Source organism: Pseudopipra pipra, chromosome 20, assembly GCF_036250125.1.
Source record: "Pseudopipra pipra isolate bDixPip1 chromosome 20, bDixPip1.hap1, whole genome shotgun sequence".
NCBI lineage: Eukaryota > Metazoa > Chordata > Aves > Passeriformes > Pipridae > Pseudopipra > Pseudopipra pipra.
Window position 1 is genome coordinate 9,159,282 of NC_087568.1, and position 20,954 is coordinate 9,180,235.

The window sequence follows — 20,954 nt, forward strand, 5'->3', positions numbered from 1 at the left end:
ACAGAGCCAGCCTGGCCAGCCTGGTTTGGCTAAAAATAGGGAGAAAAGCACCAAAAAAAAAAAAAAAAAATCTTTCTGTGGGAGGTAGGTTGGGTGAACATCCATCTGCTCTCTTTTCAGGGGAAGGAAATGAATTTTTAGGGGGAGGAATTTCTGTGCTTGCATCTGTCCCCCAACACACTGCCAGGGCCGACAGGCAGGAGCAGGGAGAGCCCCTTTGCCCCTTTGCCCACCTGCCTGGGCAAGAGCTGCAACAGCAGCAAACCCTCCCCGGTGCCAGAGCATCCCTGTGGAGGAGGGATCCTCCCTCCCTCCCTGTGGAGCCGAGCCCTGAGCCTGCACCCAGCCAGGGCCACCAGGGCTGAGCCCAGCACCCAAAATCCATTGATATCCACCAAGGGCTCCCAACCCTTCCTTCCCAGACAAGCCCCAAACCAACCCCCTGAGGAGCAAACGACCCCATACACCACAGTGTCCAGGAATGGGCTCCTCTCCTCGGAGCTGAGCCATTCCCAGCTCCTGCCAGTGCTCCCACAGCCAGCACCCCTTGCCCACACAGGCAGTGCCAGCCTGTGATGGGAAGGAAGGGGACAGAGCCAGCCTGGCCAGCCTGGTTTGGTCAAAAATAGGGAGAAAAGCACCAAAAAAGTATAACAATCTTTGCTCTGGGTGGTAGGTTGGGTGAACATCCGCCTGCTCTCTTTTTAGGGGAAGGAAATGAGGTTTTTCCACTCACATCTGTCCCCCAACACGCTGCCAGGGCCAACAGGCAGGAGCAGGGAGAGCCCCTTTGACCCTCTGCCCACCTGCCTGGGCAAGAGCTGCAACAGCAGCAAACCCTCCCCGGTGCCAGAGCATCCCTGTGGAGGAGGGATCCTCCCTCCCTCCCTGTGGAGCCGAGCCCTGAGCCTGCACCCAGCCAGGGCCACCAGGGCTGAGCCCAGCACCCAAAATCCATTGATATCCACCAAGGGCTCCCAACCCTTCCTTCCCAAACAAGCCCCAAACCAACTCCCTGAGGTGCAAACGACCCCACACACCACAGTGTCCAGGAATGGGCTCCTCTCCTCGGAACTGAGCCATTCCCAGCTCCTGCCAGTGCTCCCACAGCCAGCACCCCTTGCCCACACCTGCAATGCCACCCCCCTGGCCCTGCAGGGCTTGGAGAGCCAAGATTCCTGGCATATATATATATATATATATTTATATATATCTCTCACACTCTGAACATACACAACAAGCTCCAGCTTCCTCAGCCGAGGGTGGAACGACGTTACGTCAGCCCCCACGGCCAGGACCTCAACCAGGAGCAGATGGTGGCTCCTCCTGCAAGAAATTAGGAGCTTTTTGGGAGCCTGCCCAAGGAAGGGGGTGTGGGCAGCCACTCCGAGCTGCTTCTCCCACCAAACCCTCTGTCTGCCCCTGGAATCTTCCCCCTCGCTGGAGGCAAACCTAAAACAAGCCTGGCTTAGCTTGGGCTTGAGTGCTGGGAGCTGGAGGGTCCTGTCAGTGCTCCAGCAAGGGCAGGCTCTGCTTTAGGTCTAACAGCACATGCTCAGGGGGTTCATTTTTCCATGGGAATGATGCTTGTATCCGCTGGCTCAGCTCCTGGTAAGCTGATCTGATCACAAACCTGCAGCATGTGGCTTATCCATTATGCTTCTCCTCGAGAAAATCTCCCCCTAAGGAACAGCACTTACTCACCCTTGAAAACCTTTCCCAGAATTTAAATGGGATGATTCCCACCTACTAACACAGAAAAAAATAGAGTGGAAGCAGCACTAGCATCCTTTTTGTGCTCAGTGGTGGCACAAAAGGGGATACGGGCTGGGAATGCTGGAGCTGCCTCAGGGCAGGATCCACACCTGGATCCAGAGGGAGAGGGAGGTTTTAGGAAATGAGGCCTGTGGAAAAGTTTAGAATTTTATAACTTGCAGGAAAAAAGGCATAAGACTTTATAACTTGGTCTAATCTGGAAGGGTCTTGCTGAAAAAAGTGTAAGATTTTACAACTCGGTCTAATCTGGAAGGGTCTCGTGGGGATGCTGCCAAAGTTCAGCTTCCAGAAATACCAATCCGTGCTGAAGACAAGGATCCTGGCAATGGCTGGGGATCCTGGGAATGGCTGGGGATCCTGGGAATGGCTGGGGATCCTGGCAATGGCTGGGGATCCTGGCAATGGCTGGGGATCCTGGCAATGGCTGGGGATCCTGGCAATGGCTGGCCAGTTTGGGCTGGAAGTTTTCAAATAATTCAGCGTGGGACAGACGTGTAACAGAGAGACTGTTCAAGCCAAACAGCTCGAGTTTGGCAAAGTTAAGCAGCACAGCAGAAGGTAGCTGGACATGGCACCCTGGAGTGGTGCCAGCTCTGGGTATGATCCAGCCCCCCCAGTGTCCCTGTTCCCCAGTGTCCCTGTTCCCCAGTGTCCCCATGTCCCCATCCCTTATGGCTTTCCCATAAGTGTCAGGTGTCTCCCATCACCTTGGGAAGCAAATGCAAATGTCCCCCTCATGCCACTCCTGAAGGCAGTGCCACCTCAGGGGCAGGGCCTTCTCCTCCAGAGGAAATTGGAGCCACTTCCAGGTTGGGTTCCCAAAGCACCCAAGCCAGAGGCACCCCCTGCCCCCAGTTCAGTGCAAGGGGGGAACAACCAAACAACCCCAAATTATCAAGTGTTTTCGTGCCTTTGTCTGAGGGAAAGCAGCAACGATTCCTGGACAAAAGGACTGGAGGATTCTAGGGTGGAAAAGGGCTCTTTTTCATCCAGCAGGTAACCCTGGAAATGGATTCTCAGGAAATTCAGATTTCAGATAAAGGGGTTCTTCAAATGGAGCCCAGGTGGGCTCTTCCCTCCACCCTCTGGTGCACAAATCCTGGGAGAGGAGCCCACAGAGGACCCTGGGGATAAAAGCTGCACTGTCAAAATACCCTTGTGGGGTCTGCCTGGGGTTCTCACAGCTCCTGAGAGCCCCAAAAGTTCAGTCCCTCCTGCTCTGCCCTCCCAGGGCAGGCTCACAGATGCTCTGGGTGATGGGGGGAGAGGCAGCGACCCCTGCATTTGTACCTCTTTAAATGCACAATTTAGGGTCTTGTCAGGGGGAAAAAATTAATAATCCCATATAACTGCCTACTTGAGGACTCCACGACCCTCCAGAGGGGAAGGTCACATGGAGGTGACATGAGGAATCCATTCCTGGTATTTGTGGAGTTTTAAGAACCATGACTTGAAACTGGTTAAGGTTATCATCCTTTTGTGAAGCTTTACACAGGCACAGACACAAACATGATATATAAAAATATATATTTCTCTCTCTATAAAAATACATATTTTTATATTATATATACTGTATACAACATACATATATATATAACATATAATAACCTAATACTATAATAGAATAGAGTATATACAATTCTATAAAATATGTATATATTATGTATATAAAATATTTATATATTATATATTATTTTATATTATATATATACTGCATATTCTATATATAAATAGAATAATAATATATACTATAATATATACTATAATATAAAATAATATATAATATATAAATATATATTTATCTATATATAGTATATAAATATATATTTATATATATTTATATATATATATTTAAGTATATAGTATATGTATATATTTATATTAAGTATATAATTTATATATATAAGTATATATCAAACACATGCAACCAGACACCCACACACAGCACAAACACATCACAATTTACATCTGATTTTCCATGTTTGCAGGAGATTCAGTGTAATTTTACCAGGTCCATGTAAACATCCTCGACACAAGCACATGGATCCCAAACATCCCAGATCTGAGGGGCTTGGTTGCACAGCTCTGGGTCCCACATTTCAGAGCAGCAGGCCTCCAGCAGGATCATTTCCTGAAAGACTATTTTCACCCACCCCCAAGCAAGAAATGCCCATCTGCAGGAGCCCCTTAATTAAGCAGATCCTAATTGGACAGCTCTGAGCTTTAATTAACGGCAAATTGTTCGTGTGCTTTCATTTCTGGGTCCTGTTCCCAGGCAGGATTTTCCTGGGGTGGTTTGGGGAAGTTTTGTGTTTCGCAGGGCAGGGCTGCAATTTTTATTTATGGCACTTCAGGAGGGAAAAGCAGCCCCAGAGCCACCGGGCTGAGGAGTTTTCCCACTTTCTCCTCCTCCCCAAACGCAGCATCTCTGAGTGGGGGGTGAGCTCAGCAAAGCCCTGCACACCCTCACGTTGTGCCCGCTGGTGTTGGCACGTCTGGGCACTGAGGGCTTGGAGGGGGATGCTCAGGGGCAGCCCCAGAACATCCCAAATCCAGCAAAGATCTGCCAGTGCCACCTTTCCCTCCCCATCACGGACCCACAGCACTGCAGGGGCCTCACTCGGGAACTGTTGCAGCTCCCAGAATAAAAAGAACAAGGGGAGACCACAGAGATGCTCCCAGGGCTGGAGCCAGGCTGGGAGAGCTGGGAGTGCTCACCTGGAGAAGGGAAGGATCCAGGGAGAGCTGGGAGCCCCTTCCAGTGCCCAAAGGGGCTCCAGGAGAGCTGGAGAGGGACTGGGGACAAGGGATGGAGGGACAGGACAAGGGGGAATGGCTTCCCACTGCCAGAGGGCAGGGATAGATGGGATATTGGGAAGGAATTGTTGGCTGTGAGGGTGGGGAGGCCCTGGCACAGTTGGGCAGAGAAGCTGTGGCTGCCCCTGGATCCCTGGGAGTGTCCAAGGTCAGGTTGGAGCAACCTGGGCTGGTGGAAGGTGTCCCTGCCCATGGCAGGGGTTGGCACTGGATGGGCTTTATGGTCCCTTCCAACCCAAACCATTCTGGGATTCTAGGAAATCACACAAAAGAGGTGCAAGTTCAAGAATTGCTCCCTTGAAAATCAACCTCTCCACCATCTCCAGGTCCACCTGCTGCTCCAGGTAACGTGGGTTAGAGCTCAAGGGATGGATTTGATCCAGTGCAAGCACTGTTTCCTCAGAGAGCATAGCTGTGCTCCAGGGGAACAGTGCTCCCAGGGGACAGGACACCAGGCATCCCCATTCCCAGCACACTGGAGTCTCTTCCCACCCATTTCTGGCACCCTGAGCCCTCCTGAGCCCCTCAGGGAGTGTCCTTTTGGTGATGGCTACAAACACAACAAATGGCCTCAGCCCAGTTTCTCTCCCAGATGGATTAAACTCCTTCTTTTACAGCCCAAAGCCCCAGCTGGGCTCAGGTACTCAGACACTGACCTCTCCCAAGGACCATCCATGCAAACCACCCTTCCACCTGGACTCCAGGGAGGGGATGGTGCCACCTCCATGGCAGGGATGCTGCAGGGATACCAAGTGCTGGCTGCCCCAACCCAAGCAGAGAACCAAGAGGCATCAAGAAATATCCGTATCCTGCCTGAGCTGGAGTGAGGAAAGACAGGGATCCTTATTTCCTAATGAATCCACCTAAGAAATGGATCCTAATTTTCTCCCAACCCAAAAGTGTCACAGCTGCCACATGCTGTGTCCCCTTTGCGTGGAGCAAAGGGAATGTGGAACCTCAGCAAGGTCTCACCAGCTTTGAACACCAAGTCCCAGCTCCAGTGAGGAGCTGCTCTGCTCTGGCACTCCCTCCACACCTCAGGATTCCCCACTGGACTCGGGATCAGTGCACAAAGCCCCCAGCCAGCCCCGGGAGGGCCACAGGTCCCTGCTCTGGCTCAGGAAGCCAATCCCAGCTCCGAGGTCAGGAAGGCCAGCCAAGCTCTGCAGTGGCTGCCCCTCGCTCCCCATCCTGCTCCTCGAGGATATTTCTGGGATCTGTGCTACACAAGCTTTCCTTGGAGCAGAACTGCTCCATTAGTAGGGATTGGCTGGAGAGCAGGAGCCTCAGCACCAAAGAAGTGTCTTGTTTTAGGCCAAAGCCTGAGAAACCCGAACTTTTGGAGGCCTCTGCCCCATGCACCAGTTGGACCTATGATAAAACCTGAAAACATTCCTGAGCTCAGGATCTTCCCCAGCCTGGGCAGCAGTGACCAAAGGGTAAATCCACACCCCTGGATGATGTTCAGTCAAATGTGAGGGTGGGGAGGCCCTGGCACAGGTTGCCCAGAGAAGCTGTGGCTGCCCCTGGATCCCTGGAAGTGTCCAAGGCCAGGTTGGACAGGGCTTGGAGCAACCTGGGCTGGTGGAAGGTGTCCCTGCCCATGGCAGGGGGTGAGACTGGATGATCTTTAAGATCCCTTCCAATTCAAACCATTCCATGATTCCATGATTTTAGGCATCCAAGAAGCCACACACAAATCCCAGCAATCCCGGCACCCGCAGGGAGAGGGACCCAGCCCTGCTCCAGGGATGGCTGTGCCAGCGGGACCCTCGTGCCACAGTGACACCCCCAAAGACAGTCCTACCCTTCCTGCCCCCCCAGCAGCCCCTCGCACTGGGGGAAGCCTTTCTGCCCCCAGGGCAGATGTGGGGTGGAGACCGGGGAAACTCCCTTTTGGGGTGCCCGTCTGCAAACACCTCCCACCGCGACGGTGGCGAGGCTTGGGGAGGGCGCTGCCACGGTGTGAGGGCTGGGCAGGACCTGGGCTGGGTCACGTTTACCCCCTGGAATCTCAGGAAAGCCGGGAATCCCCGAGCACGGCCGGGATGCACCCCCAGCACCCCCATCCCCGGGAACCGCATCCCTGCAGAGCCGCGGCCACCGCCGAGGGGTCCCGGCCGCTCACCCCCCTCTCCCCGCTCCCGGTGCCCGGGCTCTCGGTGCATCCCAGCGGGGATGGGATGCCCCCCCGGCCCGGGATGCCCCCGCAGCTCCCCGGACCCCCCCCATCCCGTCCCGCCGCCGCTCGTACCTGTGTCCAGCCCGGAGCCCGTCTCGGGGGGCTCCAGCCCCGCCGGGCACAGGGGCAGGGCACAGAGCAGCGCCAGCGCCAGCGCCCCGCCGAGCATCGTGCCCGGCCCCGGCCCCGCCGCATCCCCGCCCGGCTCCGCCGCCGGGGCAGGACGGCCCCGGCCCCCGCCCCCGCCCCCGCCCCGGCCCGCCCGCACCCCCCTCCTGCGGGGGGGACACGGGGGAACCCGGCCCACGACCCCCGGCACTCCGCCCCTGCCCCGCACGCAGCGCGGCACGGGGGGGACAGCCGGTCCTGCGCCCCCGGGAGCTCAGGGGTTAATGCCCCCCATCACCCACCCCCCGGAGTCAGATGGGCTTCCAAGGCCCCCCGGCGCTGCAGGGGTTAATGGCCCCCATCACCAAGCCCTAAAATCAGACGCGGTTCCACCTCCCCTCCCCCGGCGCTGCGGCACTTAATGCCCCCCATCATCTTCCCCCCCAAAATTAGACGCGCTTCCAGGGCCCCCCGGCACTGCAGGGGTTAATGCCCCCCATCATCTTCCCCCCCAAAATCAGACGCGCTTCCAGGGCCCCCCGGTGCTCAGGGGTTAATGTCCAATATCATTCTCCTCACACCCCAAAAACAGACCCGCTTCCAACACCCCCCGGCGCTCAGGGGTTAATGCCCCCCACCATCCCCCCATCATCTCCCCCACCCCAAAATCAGACGTGCTTCCAGCGCCCCCCGGGCGTTCAGAGCCTGGGGATGAGGCTACACGGCGTAGCACACAGACAGACAGACAGACTGACAGACAGACAGACACACCCCCCCCACACACACACCGGACTGTGCGTCCCGCGGGTGCTGCAGGGGTTGGTGACACCCCCCAGTCTGCCCTCTCTAGCTAAAGGGGACATCCTGCACCCCCCCCAGGTACAACTTGCTGTGAATGTTTCTCAGGGGGTCTCACCCCCCCCAAACTGTGCCCCAGCCCTGCTCCTGCAGGGGGACAGGACACAGCAGCTTCCCACTGGGGCATTTTGGGGTGAGTGAGATGACCCCAGTTCTCCAGTGTACTGGGTATAACCCCCCCTTTCTGCAGAGTCTGGGCCAGTTTACCCCCTTCCTGGGATTACTGGGGTACGCCTGACCCAGCCCAGGTCCTGCCCAACCCTCACACCATTGCAGTGTCCCCCCCAGCTGTGCCACCATGGCAGACTGGCACCCCTGAAGTGAGTTTCCCTGCTCTCCACCCCACACCTGCACTGTGCCCTGCAGTGCCCCCGCTCTGTGCCCCACACTCAGCTCTCCAGTGCCACCAGTATCACTCCTGAGGCCACACTGCCTCCCACGTGTGACAAACCCCAGTGTCACAAAGCCACAGATGCCCTGTGGGGGTTTTGGCTCAGGCCCAAAGAAGAGCCAGGCTCACTCCCAACCCTCTCTGCACCGTCACCCAGAGATCCCCAAAATATGGGAACCTTCAGCAGGGGGCAGCTGGACACCCCTGCCTTCGGGTGGGCATCCCTGGCAGAGAGCAGGAGATGCTCAGGTGCCCAGTGTGTCACCTGGGTGTCACTTTGATGACAGGCACTGGGAAATGAGGATTCTGTGAGATCCTCCCCTTAAATCCCGATTGCTGCTTGAGGCAGGAGCCAATTCAGGAGCAAAATGTGCCGCACTCACCCCTCTCTTCCCATTTCCAGGCCCTTCCCCTGTCACACACTGACTCAGCTTGTCAAGGAAATGAAGGTCAGAGACACTCCTGGAGTCTTTTGCTTTGCCATGGACTTTATTTGTCAAGAACATGTGACACGGGTTTGCCTTTCCTTTCTGAATCCCATTGATTCCCAAGCTGTGACCATCTGTCCCAGCAGCACATCCTCCATCCCATCCCTTGGCATCTCTGCTGTGGCACCTGGGGGCTCTGCCCTCAGCTCCGGGCACATCCCACCACCCCACTGCAGGAGGAGGTTGGTTGGGTGGATCACCTGCAGAACCAGGTCTTTTTTAGGATCACGGGTAAAATGCAGTCATTTAAATGCTCTCCAATCCACGAGGAGGAAAAAAACCTTGCAAAATTCACAGAATTATTCTGCCACAGTCCTGTTGCTCAGCTCAGCATCCTTTTTTTGTACACACCATCATTTGCTGTATCCAGAAACACAACCACATCCACTCCCCTCCTCAGCCTTCTGTGAGAAAATTTGGGGTTACATCCCTGTGGGTATGTCAGACTTTTGTGCAGGAGTAGCTGGACAAGGACCTGCCTCCTCCTCCTCCTCCTCCTCCTCCTCTGTTTGTGCCATGCTGGGCAGAGAAAAGGCTGCCACAGAGAGAGAAATAATAAAAACAGACACAGACAAAGCCAGTGCTGGGATATTCTGTTTCAGAGCAATGACAGAAAGTGGAGATGAGGATAAAATGAATAAACTACGGTTATTGATACTGTTTGCTTTGAATTAACACAGCTCTGCTCCATCAGCATGTCCCAGGTGGGTGGAAGGGCTCTGTTCTGGTATTTCCATCCCCTCACTGGGGGTTGGTTTGCTCAGACCTTCCTTTTCAAACACCCTCTGCAGTTCCCTCACCCACCTCAGGACTTCAGCCCCACAAATACTTGAGACCCCTCAGGGTCACCACAGAGCTCCTCACCCCTGTCACCATCACCAGCACTTCTCTCACTGCTCCCTTGAATTGCCCTTCCCTTTGAATTCCACCCAGTCAACCAGCACATCTCCCAGGGAGATGCCCAGTTCCCAGTGACAGCTCACTGGGATCCCACCACAAACCTGTGGATGCAAAAAAATCACGGCCACGCCGGTGATCTGAAACACGGAGGCACAAAGGAGGCAGAGCAACCCCAACCTTGTCCTTGCTGAGCGACCCTGGGCAATCCAGTCCCCTCCAAGTATCTCAGTTTACCCTTTTTTATCACATAAAAATGCAAAACTCGCCTCTTCTGCAAAAATATTTTGGAATGTGCCGAGGGACAGCGTTGAGTTGAGGCTCCTTATTGTGATCAGGCACTTTCTGCAAACGGTGTTTTCACAGCCCGGAAAATATCAGGTGATCTACTCAGAATTGATAAAGAGGGATGAGATACTCTGGGAGAAATAATTCATCACCTTGGAGGGCAGGCAGGAATCTGCAGGCACCGTCTGCAGACGTGGCTGGAATGGGAAATCAGCTCCAGGGAATACAAAAGGCCAAATTACCTGAGCACCTTGGACTCGGTGCCTCACCCTGAGTTTTCTGCATCCTAAGACAAATATTTCAGGGAACGACCCTCAAAGAGTGGCAAGATGAATCAGGCTTTTTCCCTTCATGTTCCTGTTTCCCTAGAAAGTAGGAAAAGCCTGAAAATGCTACCCCCTAATGGCACAACCGGGTGTGGGGTGCTGGCCTGGGAAACGCTGATCCAGGTTTTATCCACAGGGCTGGGAGTGGAGATACAGGGAATGGAAACCCAGGGAATGGAAACACAGCATTCTCTGCTGGCAAGATGTGCCCCTGGGGGGAAGAGAACTTGTGCAAACCCCCTGACAGCAGCTGTGCATGGAGTTATAGCAGGAATGGTGTAAAAACAGAGCCGTTTTGTGGAATTCGGCTGAAATCAAACTGCAGCAAAACAAACCCGAGGGTCTCACATCCAGTGTCTGGGATGTGGGAGATGCTTTGAGTGTGGCAGGGGGGATCCTGCCTGCTCCAGCTCCTTCAGGACTCAGGCAGTCCCTGGAGAAGTTGATGGTGCGTCGATGCCTCAGACCAAAAGGATACAACTGAAATCAGGAGGGGGAAAGAAAAAAAAAAAGAAATAAAAAATACTCTAAAAGCGCAGAAACTCACCAAAAGGCTTTGAGGATTTTAAAACATATATAGGGTTGTAAACTGGTTGTGGAGGTTCTCTGTGACACACATCTGGAGGAGAAAGGGGGTTCATCCAGTCCTCCAGGCAGGTTCCAGCTCCCCAGGTGGGTGTGGTGGAGCAAATGCCGTGGGGGTCCCCTCTGAGGTGGGGGTGCACATTGATCCTGCTCCTCAAATCTTGTGCAAACCTTTGCAAACCTTCCCTTGTACACTGCTCAGAAACCTCCACTTCATCTTTCTTTGGGATATCTCAAAAGTAATGCTCTTAAAAGTAATAAAAATCCTACTCTTCTCCTCTTCTGCTCCACTGTTGTCCTGCCCAGGAGCCCCAAGCCCTGCACAGACCAGATCACAAGTCGAGATCTTCTGCTCCAAACTCCACTAATCACGTCCTGTGTGACCCCTTTTCTTCCAAAGCTACAGCCTGACCTGGTCAGCAGGGATTTCAGGGCCTTTTCCTTTAATTCCTCACCGAATCTCAGGTGGCACCTTGGGTGGTCTCATCACAGAAACGATGCAACAAGAGAGAAGAAGAGTCAAACATTAAAACAGACCTTGTGCTCTGAAAAGTGCAAAAATGCAACGCTCCTGCTGCTATTCATTGCCCTGGAGAATTTTTGGAGAGTCCTTGGCATTGTCAGCAGTGTGACACCAGCAGAGCCTGAGGAAGGAGAAACACAGTGGATTCCTCCCCCGGTAGGGAATGAGGGTGGTTCTCCAGTTATCCAAAGGAATGAGAAGTTCCTTCCCTGTGTACCAAGAGCCCTCGGGTTTTTCTTCTGCTCAGGGCAAGTCTTGGGAGAAGGAACTTCAAGGTGAACTCCACAAGTATTATTATTGTTATTAGTAGTATTATTATTATTAATTCTTTTTTGTACAAGTGCTACAGCACGGCCTGGACACGTGACAGGCTCCTGACACCAATCCATGATTTTATGGCTACCTGAGGTAGCACCAAGAACATCTGCTGGGAGTGGGCTTAGGGTTCAATCAGGGTTAAAGCCAAAGGGAGCCACGTTTTTGCACACAGAACAGTTTGGGGTGGAAGGGATCTTTAAAGGGCATCCAGTCCAACCCTTTTGGGGTGAGCAGGGACATCTTCCCCTAGATCAGGCTGCTCAGAGCCCCGTCCAACCTGACCTGGAATGTCTCCAGGGATGGGCAACCTGTGAGAGTGTTCTACAAGATAAAATCCCTCTGCTGAAACCCTGGGAGGAATCAATCCCTGCTGGGGTGATTAAGCTTAAATCCTACACTTTTGCTGCCTGTTGGACTCCAGGAACCTCCAACTGGATCCACACTGGGAAGGCAAATTTGCAAAGAGCTCCCTACTCAAACCGAGCCTCTGTGAAGCCTCCACGGAAACAAACCCCAAAAGTGGCCAATTCCTTGACAACATCCCAATTTGGGCAGAACTGAGCCCAGTTTCCCACTGGCTGTCCCAGGCTGTCCCTCCACGGCTCTCCCCGCTCACCAGGCACACTGCACACACCAGCTGGGAATTTGTCAGGTTTTTGGTTTTTGGTTTTTTTTTTTTTGCTAAGTTTTTATTTTTAATTCAAGGACTTTGCTTCATACAAAATGTTAATTGTAGAAACAACTGCAGAATTCAAAGTTTGGCTGATAAATATTACTCAGGCAGCAAACTAGGCAATCACAACCTTTTTTTTTTTTTTTTTTTCTCCTTGCATTTGTGGTTTTTGGTTTTTTTTGGTTCCCTCCTTTTTATTTTTTTGGGTAAAGCTCCGCTTGTGTTGCATGGTCGGAACTTCGCTCATTTTTAACACCGTTTTTTTGAAATATAAAGTTTTTGCAACAAACCCCCAATTTATATCAAATATAATTAAAAATTAACAACTGATGAATACATTGTATCAAAAAAGTACGAAGATAAACATTTTTTTTTTCCATGCACATACTTTTTTTTTTTTTTTCTCGTTTCGTTTTATATATATGTATATATGTATATATTTTACATGCAAACATTACTTAATTCAAAGTACAGCCACTACGAGACTGGTTCTGGATGCAGAAAACTGATCGGTGCAATTCAAGTTTGGCAACTCACTATGAGGAATCTCGGAAATATTATGGATGCGTTGGAGAGACAGCAGAGAGGCTGCAAAAAAAGGTCAGGGGAGGGTTATGAACAGCTGTGGTCAGGCTTGGCTGTCACTGCCACCGACCCCTGCGAGGTGGGGGGAGGATTTAGACAACTTAAAATGCTTCTTCATGTTCTGCCTAAGAACTGGGGGTGACCCAAGGCTGTGTTTTAGTGCAGGGATGGAGGTTTTATGGGGTCTAAAACGGGAGAGGAAGGGGGAAAAGGCAGAATTATTCCGTACAGAAAGACATCTCTTTTGCTTCCCATTTTTTTTTCACAACGTTTGCATGCACGGGCAGAGAGATTGTGTTTCCCCTCCCCTTCGACCTCCTGGAGTAAGAGAGGAACGTTTTCTTGAAAACTTTTCGAACAAAGTGTTTGTGCCTTCGTTTAAGGGAGGAAAAAAAAATAAATAAACGTATCAAACATTTGGTCACAATCACGCTGAAGCCTGAAACAGGAAAATCCAGCAGATAAAGCTACGGGATGGATGAAGGTCTCTCTGACTGTGGGTGGTTTGGATGTGTGTCCGAACGTGTCATCTTGTTGCATAGCCCTCCTTTTGGGAATCCCAGCCCGGCCCACGGGGAGCCCCGGCTGCCACGCTGCCGCGATTGGAAGTGCACAGAAAAAATACAGAGACAGGGATACAGACAGGAGTTCTCCTTCAGCAGAATCCAGGGATGAGATCGGCCAGAGGTTGTTCTTAACGGAACGAAAGGAAAAAAAAACACCAACACGGAAGGAAACGGAAAAAAACCCCAACAAACCAAAAATGGGTTGAATTTCCTCAACGGAAGAGCTACAGGAGATGTGAAGAACCACCCCACAGCAAACTGCTCCCTGCCTGAGGCTGAAAGGCTTTTGCTGAGAGCACGAGAGACCTCCTGAGCGTTTTGGTAGCATCCAATACCTTCCAACCTCCCCAGTGCCAAACGGGATCACCGGGATCCAGCGGGATCTCTCCCCGTCCTAAGCAACCACTTCATCTGGAGAAGCTTCACAGTTCTGGGGCTTGGGAGATCCTCTGAAAAAATTCCTCCGTGCAACCCTCTCCTCCTTCCTAACAGGGTTTTTAGGGATGTGCTTGTCTGACACCTCCCACCCTTCGTCCTTCCACCTTTATTCCTGGTGTCCTCTGGCCACCCTGTGCCCCAAAGCAGCCCTACAACAGCTCAGCAGAGCCAGGGATGGGAGGTCCTGCCCAAGCTTTGCTTCCAGCCTCCCTCCCCACCAGCACAGCGCGTTTGCCCCTTTGCCAGGCTCACAGTGCAGAAATCCACAGGGGCACAGAAGAAAGAAATCATCCAACGCAAGAGTCGCTGCAAGAACACAGAAATCTCATCCCTGAGAATCAGAGTTAGAGGTTTTGATTATTATTATTATTATTATTCTTTTGACCTTCTCTTGACAGGCAATAAAACCAAGGCTCACTCCAACTGCCCTCCACAAGGATGATGCCCCCCGGAGCTCTCACAGTCCGGGTGAGATGCTGCTCCTCCTGCAAGAGCATCCCTGCAGATGCTGGACTCTTCCACCTGCATCCCTCCCTCAGAGCTAGTCAATGAGAAAAGGCCGGGTTTGTTTGCTGCAATCACTCCCCTCCCACCCATAAAACCAAACCAAATCAAATCAAATCAAATAACAATAATAAAAAAAAAGGCCAACAAAACCCAAACCAACCCCAAAGCGTGTTTGCCTTCCCCGCTGGAAGCTTCCAACCTGGCACTCGAGGGCACTGTGGGGGCGGTGGGAGCCCCCTGGACCCTCCAGGGCGAGGGGCTCTCCGGGCTCTGCCCTCCCTCCTGCCCCTCCTGCCCTCCCCACGCTCGCCCAAGGTCTGATGCATCGAAGCAAAGAGGTTGCATCGTCACTGTGAAAGATTTCAAAGGTTAGGCACTTAGTAGTGAACAACTGGAGCATTCGGTAGAAACGGTGGGACCTGGAATGACAATTGGACTAATTCTCTACATAAAGAGGAAATTTTTTTTTTTCTCTTTTTTTTTTTCTTTTTTTTTTTTTACTGTACAATTTACAAAAATGCACACAATGAAAAGTTAAAGTTCTATCTAATAGCTTGATATAAAACCAATAACATTTCTTCTTCTCACCCCTACGCTTTTTTTCCTCTTTTTTTTGTTTTTTTTTCCCCTTTTTTTTCCTTCAGGATAATTTTTTTTTTTTTTTAAGTTGTGGGGGTTTTTTGTGGTTTTTTTTTTTTGCTAAATCAAGCTTATATTGTAAACAAGACAAAACAGTGAGGGGCGTGTTGCAGAGAGGGGCGGAATGGAAAGTCTCAGCAGCAAGGAAAACAGTCCTTACAAAGTAGCTCTCCTGTGGCTTTGTGGTGTGTCAGTGTGGAGGACCCGATGTGGTGGGTGGGGTAAGAGGGACCCCCACGGCAGCGCTGTCACAGCAGGGTCCCGGCTGCCGGGGTCACCTCTGGGGTGGGGGTGGCACCAGCTCTGCCAAAAAGGAATTCCTGTGGCTGAACATCAAGTCCCAATGGACTGTCCTTTGTTCCGGGCTGTGTTCCTCCTCTCCCAGTTGCTCGGGTACATCTCTCCCTTCGGAGCGGCCGACGAGGCCGAGCGCGGGCGTGATCCTCGTCCCCGTGTGTCCTTTGCGACCCCCGACTCCCACCCTGACCGGGGAGGGGAAAAAATGATGCTGATAAATTAACTGAGAAATAGCCCAACAAAAACTGCGCCGATCTCGGGAAGGACGGACAGTCTGCTCTTCCACCACCAAAGGTGAGGATCCCTCTTCTCTTGGCTTCTCGCCTCTGTTGCCAATTTGGCAACTGGTGCGTGTCTGTGACTAGACAGGGCAGTGGGGAGCTGGGCCAGGGGGGACAGAGAGATGTGCTGCCTTCCCCCAAAGGAGGGAGCCTTCTTCCTCCGTTTGTCTAGTGCAAAAAAAAAAAAAAAATAAAAAGAAAAAAAAGAAAAAAAAATAAAAATAAATAAAGAACAAAGAGAGGAGAGAGGCTGCAGGAGCGTCTCCGGCCCCGGGGGCACAGAGCAGTTCTCCTGGCAGGGGCTGCCCCGCCGGCCTTCCAGATGATAAAACTCATCATAATTAAACCCGCCCGCCGCGGAGGGCTCTGCCGGGCCGCTAGCACCAGTCGTCCTCGTCGGCTTCGTGGTAGTAGCTACGTCCTCTGGTGCCGGCGCCGGGGCCCGTGTTGAGCCCCAGCGTGTAGTGGTAGCCGTTGGGCACGCGGCGGATTTGGTGCGACTGGGAGGTCAGGGAGGAGACGTAGGAAGTCCTTGAGGAGCGCCCCGAGTTGGTGGCCACGGCCTCCTCGAAGGTGAGCGTGTCCTCGGGCGCGGCGCGTGAGGGGCTGTCGGCGTCGTCGCGGGGCCCCAGGTAGGGGTCGGAGCCGGTGCGGGCCACGGGCGGCGGGGGCGGCTGGTGCTCCCCGCGGAGCAGCGCGTTGTGCTCCGACAGACCGCGGCTCAGGCGTCCCGGGGAGAAGGTGGGGAGGCCGGGCTGGATACTGGTGAAGTGCACGGGCGAGGAGTTAGCGGTCTTGTAAGTGATGCTGGGGCGTGGGGTCAGTGGAGTCTGTGGGAGCTGCCTCCGACCCCGGCATGGGGTACTAGCACCAGATGTCGACAGCAAGGGGCTCCCATTAACTGAACCACTGCCCTACATAAAAATTGGAACAAAGCAAATCAAAAAATAAAAAAGGGGGAAACACCGGACAAACACAAAGGCAGGCAGGTGTAAAACAGAAGGAGAAGCAACAGAAGGGAGAGACAAGTCACAAGAGGGAAGAGAAGCAAAAAAGAGAGAGTTTAGACAAGCACGGTCAGGGGGAGGAGGTTCTCCAGAAATAATTCAACACGAGATGTAAAAGAGCTGGAGAGTTCAAAGTTCTGCGAGCGGTGAGTAAGGACAGGGAGGGGCAGAGCATCGGTGGGACGCAAACCGGGACACGGCTCCGACAGGAGGGGACACTGCCCGGGGGGAAGGACCCACAGCAGACACAGGCTCCACATGCGCCTTACCTGGACCGGGCAGGAGCAGCTCAAAAACCCGCTTCGTTCGGGGCATTTTAGACAAAACCAAATCTGCTCTGGGGTGGATTTGTGCAGAACTGCACCCAAGGGTCGGGCTGCTCTAGCGGGAGGGGTCCCTGCTCGTGGTAGGGGGATGGAACGAGATGAGCTTTAAGCTCCAACCCAAACCGCTTTGGGATTCTGGGATTCTGTTTCTGAGGTCAGAACTGGATGGTGTGGGAGGAGGATCTGGGGGACTGGGTTTTTTTGTACATTGGAAATGACATGTATTTTGATTAAATAGCCATTTTCTGCAAAAATAACAACAAAAAGCTTTTTGGGCAGGCTTGAACTAACAATTTCCTTTAACAGAAATGTGTCACCTTCTCCTCTTTTATATTACACATTTGATTTTTGAGTGGTAGAACAGCCTGGCAGCTTTCCTGGGTTACTAATAACGACACACGAGAGTGACCTAAGCTGCAGTAATTTAAAAAAATGCCACGAGTGAGAGGAACAAGCCCTTGTTTTGGCATTTGAGTTTACATTCTCCCAGGGCAGTACATGACCAGCCCTGTGAGAGTGTTTTAAAAATCCCTCAGCCTTTTGTGACCTAACATTTTGAGAGCAGACCTTTAATTTTTAAAGAGCAGTTTTCCTTCCTATCAAACAATCGGGTTGTTGCTTGTCGGGTTGTCAATCAGGGCTTGTTCTGCTCTGCCTGGGTTTTTTCCCGTGTGGTTTTCCTGGCAAATCCAGCAGTGCTGGAGGCTGCCTGGAGGAAAGGAGGCTCAGGGGGGACCTTCTGGCTCTCTGCAACTCCCTGACAGGAGGGGGGAGTTGGGGGGGGGTTTGGGCTCTGCTCGCAGGGAACAAGGGACAGCAGAAGGAATGCCCTCAAGTCGTGCCAGGGGAGGTTCAGTTTGAACATCAGGGGGAATTTCCTCATGGAAAGGGTTGTTAAGCGCTGGAAGGGGCTGCCCAGGGAGGTGGTGGAGTCCCCACCCCTGGAGGTGTCCAAGGAAGGACTGGATGTGGCATCAGTGCCCTGGGCTGGGGGACAAGGTGGGCATCGGGCACAGCTTGGACTTGATGGTCTGGGAGGGCTTTTCCAACCTTAATGTGATTCCACATTGTTTTGATAAGTACTGAGCTGCCTAAATTTTTTTTAAGGCGTTTTCAAACTTTTTTTAATCCAGGAAATGGTCTCGATAGTAAAAAAATGGCGAGGTCTTTGTTCAAAACGTCCAACAAACCACTTCCTGCTGAAACATTCTGAACTTCCAAGACAAGAGCTGCCAATTGTGGGGTCCCCCAGGCTGCTGTGTTGTGTTAGCAAGGATGCCCTTGGCAGTGGGGCCTTGGGCACACGGTGTGACTCTTGGGGATGGTCCAGTGCAGGGCCAGGAGTAGGACTCGATGATATTTTGGGTCCCTTCCACCTCGGCACATTCTGTGATTCTGTCTCTGAGAAGCCTCGAGTCCCTCACTGTGTGGGTGGCCGCTCAAGTGACACTTCCATGCCTGTTTTAGGTGTGAAGCACCAAGCAGGACCCCAATGGAGACCCCAGTCCACCCCTGCCTGGCCTCCCCTGCACCAAGCAGGACCCCGATGGAGACCCCAGTCCACCCCTGCCTGGCCTTCCCTCCCCGTTCCATCTCCATTGATTTGAGCAAAACACAGAAAAGGTGCACAAACAAACCCCTGGGAGACCTCAGGGCTGCTGTCCCCCCCTGCCTCCCCTCACCTGTCTGTGTGGACCTTGCTCTGGGCCCCCGTTGGGGGAGGTGGGCCTGCTCTGCTCAGCAGACTTGGTCTGGGAGCGCTCCCGGCTGCCGTAGCGGTCGCAGGAGTAGAAGCGCTGCTTCTCGGAGGAGGAGGAGGAGTGCTGCTTCCTCTCCTGGGACCGCCCACGCTCCTTCTTGTCCTTGCCAGAAGACTCACCGGCCTGGGCTGCTGAAAGAAGAACGTTGGTCAGGGGTCACCAGCATGAGGGGCTCCTGGGTGTGTGCAGGGAGGTCCTGGAGTTCAGGCAGGACCCCCAATCCCACTCGCCGGCCGGTGCAGGGAGGAGGATAAGTGGCCCCTCACTGTGTTGGCAGTAAATTACACCGAGGAGCTTCGTGTTAGTAGGGGAGCTGGAAAGTTTGTCAGAGGCACAACGGTGGGGTGGGGGAGCCCAGCACAGCCTTCAGTTTGGAACAGTAAGATCCTGAGCTGGAAGAGATCCATAAAGATCATCCCATCCAACCCTTGGCCCTGCACAGTTCACCCCAACAATCCCCCCCGTCCCTGGGGAGCCTGGGCAGTGCCCAACCACCCTCTGGGGGAAGAACCTTTTCCTGAGATCCAACCTGACCCTGCCCTGACACAGCTGTTCCCTGGGTGCTGTCCCTGCTCAGAGGGAGAAGAGATCAGAGCCGCCCCTCCTGAGGAAGCTGCAGACCCCGGTGAGGTCTGACCTCAGGCACTGGTGCCTCCCTGGGGGCTGCACCAGCTCCATCAACAGGACCCTGTTGTGCTGCTTTTGTCACCTCCTGTGGCCTTCACTGTGTGGGCATTAAACTGAGGAGCTCCATGTGTGTCCTGCTGAGCCCGAAGCTGGAGGAAGGCAGGGAGTTCTGCAGACTGGATGGGCAAAAAAAGTGTCAAGTCCTTCTCACTAAATACACTTCTCCAGACTTCTAAAATCCATATAGGAGCTGCCAGGAGGAAGGTAACAGAAAATGCCCAACAACAAGGCAGCCGAACTGGTGACAAATGAACATTTCTCTTTGGGTTAATTGATGAAAAATGAACATTTCTCTTTATATTAATTGATGAAAAATGAACACTTCTCTTTGGGTTTGATCATCTTTCTGCCTTATTCCAGGGACGGAAGTCCCCACTGACACCACGGGAAGTGGCAAAGCAACCAATCCCCTTTCCATAAATCCTGGCAATGCCCTCCTTAGGGTAACAGGGCACGCACAGGCTCCCAAAAAACCTCGGCAGACTACACTGAGAGTCACTAAGTGCTTCTTCATTACCAAACCCATTGGTTTCACTCCCTAAATTCCCATGGGATCACTCACAAAGCCAGGAGACACTCACCAGCCTGTCCATCGGCCAAGTGATGGGCGGCCCTGTCCAGGGACTTCTGCTTCTTCTCTTTCCTGCGGTGGCAGCGGTGGTGGTGGTGGTGGTGCCCCTGCTCCGGGGGCATCCTCTCCAGGGAGTACTCGTAGAGGTGCATGGCGTGAGGGCGCTGCGGGGTCAGCGTGGACACGGAGCGTTTCATGGGACTCGTGTCCGGGATGGGCTGCAAGGCACAGGGAGGCACACGGAGCAGGGTGAGGGCAGGGCTGCCCCTGCCCCACTGCCTGGCACCCACCGTAGGCAGGGTCAGCGAGAGAAAGGGGCGAGGAGAAAAATGGTTAATTGGATACGACAGGACCAGCAGGCAGGAGGACTCGTTGGGTGGGGGATCGAGCGCTGAATCGAGGGGCAGGTGTGAGCTCAGATGGCTGAGATGGGCTTTACTTCAGCAGAGTGCCAACCCACGGGTACCATGAGCCACAGGCAGCACTTCACAGCACACACAGCGGCACAGGGTCACCAGGAGGGCAGCGGGGACACGGGAGGGCAGCAGGGACACGGGGACAGCGCAGGAGCCAAGCGCCTCACAGAGAGAATCCTCCAAGACCAGTTTCACCCAAAGCTGCTTCAGGGCCTTTGTGGCCACCCCAAACATGAAAGCACTGCTGAGCATCACGTGGAGAGGGAGAAAGATCAGGGATAAGTGGGCAAGGGACAGGCCAAGGCACCGAGAAATTAATTCTGCCTCCCTGCAGGTAAGACAATCCCATCCAACATTTCAAACTCTCTTGTCCCACCGTCACTCCTTGTGGCTGGGACAAGCAGGTTAGCATGCATGTCCTGCAATTCTACCAGGACAACTCCAGAAATGAATACTGGGGTTTGGCATTCCCGTTTTCCAATCATTTGTGGCCAAACATCTGGACACCGAGTGCAGTAACCTGCCTTCCATGGCACTGCTGCACCCCCTCCCTGTGCCAGGGCAGCTCCAGACTCTGCTCCCTTCCCTGGGGGTTCAAAACCTTACGAAGATGCTCTGCAGAACCCAAGACAAGGTGGCAGGAC

General features: G+C 53.2%; 2 protein-coding genes across 14 annotated transcripts in view; both read right to left on the bottom strand.

The window, feature by feature from the left end:
• The window catches only part of LOC135425157 (collagen alpha-1(I) chain-like), an 89,536-nt gene extending 82,576 nt beyond the window's left edge, over positions 1-6,960 (bottom strand). Inside the window, exon 1 of the mRNA XM_064677141.1 lies at positions 6,848-6,960. Coding sequence (XP_064533211.1) covers positions 6,848-6,944 — 97 coding nt within the window. The 5' untranslated portion in view covers positions 6,945-6,960. The remainder of the gene's footprint in view (positions 1-6,847) is intronic.
• A 1,639-nt stretch (positions 6,961-8,599) lies between these two features.
• The window catches only part of CACNA1B (calcium voltage-gated channel subunit alpha1 B), a 317,185-nt gene continuing 304,830 nt past the window's right edge, over positions 8,600-20,954 (bottom strand). For 11 of the 13 annotated variants that reach the window (XM_064677120.1, XM_064677125.1, XM_064677122.1 and 8 more), the window contains 3 exons: positions 19,905-20,112; positions 18,559-18,767; positions 8,600-16,457 (listed from right to left, as the gene is read on the bottom strand). In XM_064677120.1, the coding sequence (XP_064533190.1) occupies positions 15,921-16,457; positions 18,559-18,767; positions 19,905-20,112 (954 nt within the window). In that variant the 3' untranslated portion in view covers positions 8,600-15,920. The remainder of the gene's footprint in view (positions 16,458-18,558; positions 18,768-19,904; positions 20,113-20,954) is intronic. The other 2 variants (XM_064677121.1, XM_064677130.1) reach the window with 2 other exon arrangements.